Source organism: Heptranchias perlo, chromosome 20 (genome assembly GCF_035084215.1).
Source record: "Heptranchias perlo isolate sHepPer1 chromosome 20, sHepPer1.hap1, whole genome shotgun sequence".
In the NCBI taxonomy this organism is placed as follows: domain Eukaryota; kingdom Metazoa; phylum Chordata; class Chondrichthyes; order Hexanchiformes; family Hexanchidae; genus Heptranchias; species Heptranchias perlo.
In genome coordinates, this window is record NC_090344.1 from 50,066,170 (window position 1) to 50,070,296 (window position 4,127).

The 4,127-nt window shown below is 44.4% G+C and overlaps 1 protein-coding gene across 1 annotated transcript; it reads left to right on the top strand.

Moving 5' to 3' along the window:
* The first annotated feature begins 337 nt into the window (after positions 1-337).
* Positions 338-3,539, top strand: LOC137336152 (progonadoliberin-1-like). Its single transcript, XM_068001633.1, has 3 exons — positions 338-560; positions 1,500-1,577; positions 3,454-3,539. Exons 1-3 carry the CDS (start codon positions 414-416, stop codon positions 3,484-3,486), a joined length of 258 nt encoding a protein of 85 aa, XP_067857734.1. The 5' UTR covers positions 338-413; the 3' UTR covers positions 3,487-3,539.
* Positions 3,540-4,127: the final 588 nt, after the last annotated feature.

Below are 4,127 nucleotides of genomic sequence, written 5' to 3' on the forward strand. Positions count from 1 at the left end.
CCTGACTGTACCAGGGACCTGGGAATGTTTGGTGAGGCACCAGAGAAGGGCCTCTTCAATCTTTTGATGTTGATCAAACTATTGAGGTACAAGGGAGAGTTTGACCCTCATAAAAGTGGCCTCTGTTGGCTGTGTAAATAATTGTGGGTTGTCGTTTAGCTTGACTGGAACTTCTTTTGAAATTCCATTGTTGTTTTCCTGAGTTTTTACAAAATTCAAAATAAAAATTGTTTTAACTGATTACCTCTGAACTTACTTGGGGTTTTTTCTTTGTGTGGGGGTGGGGGGTGCAATTATTTTCCCTGTTTTATTTTTCTGCCTTTTTCAACACTAAAAAAAAACTAAAGCAAAACTAAAAGAATAAACGTGTTTTTAAAATTTGCAGTAAAAACAAGAGCCTTACTTTTTCCAGAATGACAGCATCCATGAAGACACTTGTTTATCTTGTGCTGGCCTGCGCCAGCCTTGTGAACTTATTGTCCGCGCAGCATTGGTCCTTCGATTTGCGTCCAGGTGGGAAACGCGAAGCCGCTGATGATGTCATTGAATCTTTCCAGGATGTAGGTATCCTTGGGTCATGTGTTTTCTTCCCCCCGACCCACCCCCCCACCTCTAATTTCCTCTTCTCCCCTCCTCCGGTATCCACACACACACACACACACACACACACACAGACACGAGCTCTTTGCACCAGGAGTCACTGGGGAGCAGGAAGCAAGATCCCCTTGCTGATTCCCCACCCTGTTTGGATCAGTTGGTAGCACTCTCGCCTCTGAGTCCAAAGGTCGTGGGGTCATAGACCCGCTCCGGGGACGTAATCCAGGCACTGAGGGGAGTGCTGCCCCGTCGGAGGTGCCGTCTTTCGGGTGAGATATTAAACCGAGGCCCTGCCTGCCCTCTCAGGTGGATGTTAAAGATCCCACGGCCACTATTTCGAAGAAGAGCTAGGGAGTTCTCCCCGGTGTCCTGGCCAATAATTATCCCTCAACCAACATCACTGAAACAGATTATCTGGTCATTATCACATTGCTGTTTGTGGGATCTTGCTGTGCGCACATTGGCTGTCGCATTTCTGACTTTACAACAGTGACCACGCTTCAAAAGTACTTCATTGGCTGTAAAGCACTTTGGGACGTCCTGGGGTCATGAAGGGCGCTATATAAATGCAAGTTCTTTCTTTATTTCTTTGAAACCGATTGCAGCACCCCTGACATCACCTAGCTGAGATGAACTAACTCAGTACAAACTGGGGTATCGATCCTGAAAGCCACGCGAATCCGTCTGGCGTAGTACTTGCACGGCCTCCTAACCCACGAGACCATCATCAAGCTTTACACGGGAACTTTAAGACAGACCAAATTGCTTCTTTGGAATTTGCACGTGACAACTTTTAATTGAAAGCATTGTTACAGAAGATTCTGTACAAGCCTTCGAATGTGAATGTGTTTTTTCGTCGATGATAAAATTGTTAACCAGAATTTAAATGCTCTGCTCTCCAGGCTGCAGTTGATGTGGACAAGCTGTTGCACAGCAAAAGGACTGAATTTCTCTTCCCCGATTGTTCTAGAAACACACTGGTAAGTGTGGGATATAAGATGCATCAGCAGTTCAAGGATTTTCAAAAGCATCAGTCTTATCCACCCTCTTTCTCTTAATATATTTATTAAAACTTCTGCTGTTCGCTTTGATAACGCTTACAAAGTTTTTTTTCACACGGCCTTTTTGGACCTCTCATTACTTTCTTCCGATTCCTGTGTTGTGTTTTGTAGCTCTCCCAGGCTGCTGGATTCCCACTTTTCCTTGCACTAGTGTAAGCTTTTTCTTTTAGCTGCATGCTGTCTCTTTCCTCGTTTGTTGACCATGGTTGCTTAACTACACAAGTGGGATCTTTACCTTTTAGGGGTACGTAGGGGTTTCGTATCATTCCAAATATTTCCCACTGTTTGTCCGTAGATTAACCCATTAACAGTTCCGCCTGTTCACTGTGGTCAATTTATTTCTCATCCCTTCAAAGTCAGCCTTACCTGAATTGAAAACCTTCTCCCGCTCAAGCCTAATATCGAATTCCATCATTTTATTGCTGAGGTGTTCCCTTACCGTCAGATTGTTAACTAATTCTGGTTCGTTACTCATCACTCAATCCAGTATGACCTGTTCCCTTGTCGGTAACTCCTAAACCTCGGTCCAGATCGGCATCCTGTACTACGGTTCCATTTAACATGTACTCCTCTCTTTTGATTCCTTGCTCCTAACACTAATTATTTCACAAATCGAACAGTACACAGAGGGAGGTTTGCCACAAGTACTACTTTAAAAACAATGAACCTGTTATCTTTCCCTTTCCTTCTCCTGCCAGTTATCTCCATCCCTTTGCCCTTCTCCTCAAGCTGTTGATTCTTTGCTGGGTTATCATTCCACAGGTGGCTGGCACACTCTGACACCTTGCCCAAGTGATCACTCTTCCTGTGTAAACCTAGACAGTGAGCATCAGCCTATTCGCCCATGGGGGGCCTCACCCGCTGTCAGTATATGCCCACTTTCCAACAGGGATCGCCGGATCCTGATCAGGAACGGGAATTTCCCTCTGCCTATCCCAGGGGGCATTGAGTGTAGTACCCCAACTCAGCATATCTAATCTGGAACCCTCCTGATCTGGACGGCTCAGCGGCTCCCTGCATAAACCTGCTCAGCACATCGAAAGGATCTGGCAAGAGGTGCTGAGTGTTTGGACCAGAGCACTGCCCGATTGGCAGAGCGAGAAGGGATTGGCAGCCCCTCACTGACTAGATCCATAGCTGACACCAGTGAAGCTGCCTATTGCTGACTGTGTGGAGGCCCAGAGGAGTGGATTTCTGGGGCGGGAGGGAAATAACACTGAATTTAACTATCACCTAAAAGCAGGAGTTCTCTTAACATTTTTATTCCCCTCTCAAATTTTCTGATCGGAAGATGTTAACTCTTGCTGGGGTACAGTTCCATGGGTGCTGCCTGCTTCCCGGTACCTCACCCACATGACTATGTCAGTCTGGACAATGACTGTTCAACTGTGGAGGCATCGCAGCTGTGGCCAATAGTGTGCTTATTCAATATTTTTTTTACCTACATTGAACCTAACCCTAACACACCCTGTCGTTAACCTGAATCTTTCCCTAATATGACCTTACCCCATCCTTTCCTCACCCGACATCTCTCAAGAACAAAAACATTTTAAATTTTTTTTTCCTAAAATTTTTAAATGTCGTGTCTTTTCTCACATTAAAAATGCCAGTAGCATTTGAACACCGATGTTTGGAGCTCTGCACACACGGGCAAAATCCTGCTGCCTCTGGCTCGTGCGCAGCACGCAGCCGGCAGTATAACTGTGGTGAAACCACGCAGTTGGAAGTGAGTAAAGATGTTTAATATCTGCCAACAAACTGGGTGCCAAAACTCTCTTATTTTTGTGTCTTACAGGAAAAATTCACACCAAGGAGGAAGAAACTTTAATTGGGCATAACGTGAAGTCACTATTAATAATCTGAATGTGAGGAAATGGAACAATATAATGAGTTCTCCTTCTGAGTCTACAGTGCTTGTTGGACTATCTGTTCTGTTTAAATCAGCCCAGTAAACAAATATTTCTGAAGTGTTACTGATTTCACAGATGGAAATAAAATGAAATATTTGAACTCTGTGAGTCACAGCGGGTTTCATTTCTCATTCCTTCACATGATGTGCGGCTGTGGGAAATGTGAAATCATTTTTAGCATTTCTCCCTCCGATCCTTTCCTGATCACGAAGGGGGACAGTTCGAGGGTGGACTGGACATCTGCCCTGGTGGTGTAACCCTAGACAGTTGTAACATGTCGGACACTTCCACTGTGGTGCACTGACCTGTCCTGTCAGCTCCTAATCTGTAAATCTTATTAAAAATCTTGAAACAACACTAACTTCCCGCCGACAGACTTCACTCCTGTTGTCACGATATTTTTTGTCCTATTTTCATCTCAATCTTTAACGTTGAATTTCCCTACGTAAACAGTTGCAAGAATTCTTAGTTAATGAACCAATCGTTTCACTCAACGTTTAAGATTTTGTTCTGCCTTTACTTTCTCGCTAAATCAAATATCCAAAATAAGGTTTTGAAT

What these genes read in the sequence shown, in the direction of transcription:
- LOC137336152 (XM_068001633.1), top strand. Translation starts at nt 414, where the DNA reads ATGACAGCATCCATGAAGACACTTGTTTATCTTGTGCTGGCCTGCGCC. An exon ending in TCATTGAATCTTTCCAGGAT is followed by an intron (nt 561 to 1,499) that starts GTAGGTATCCTT and finishes TCTGCTCTCCAG; the next exon opens with GCTGCAGTTGATGTGGACAA. An exon ending in ATTGTTCTAGAAACACACTG is followed by an intron (nt 1,578 to 3,453) that starts GTAAGTGTGGGA and finishes TGTGTCTTACAG; the next exon opens with GAAAAATTCACACCAAGGAG.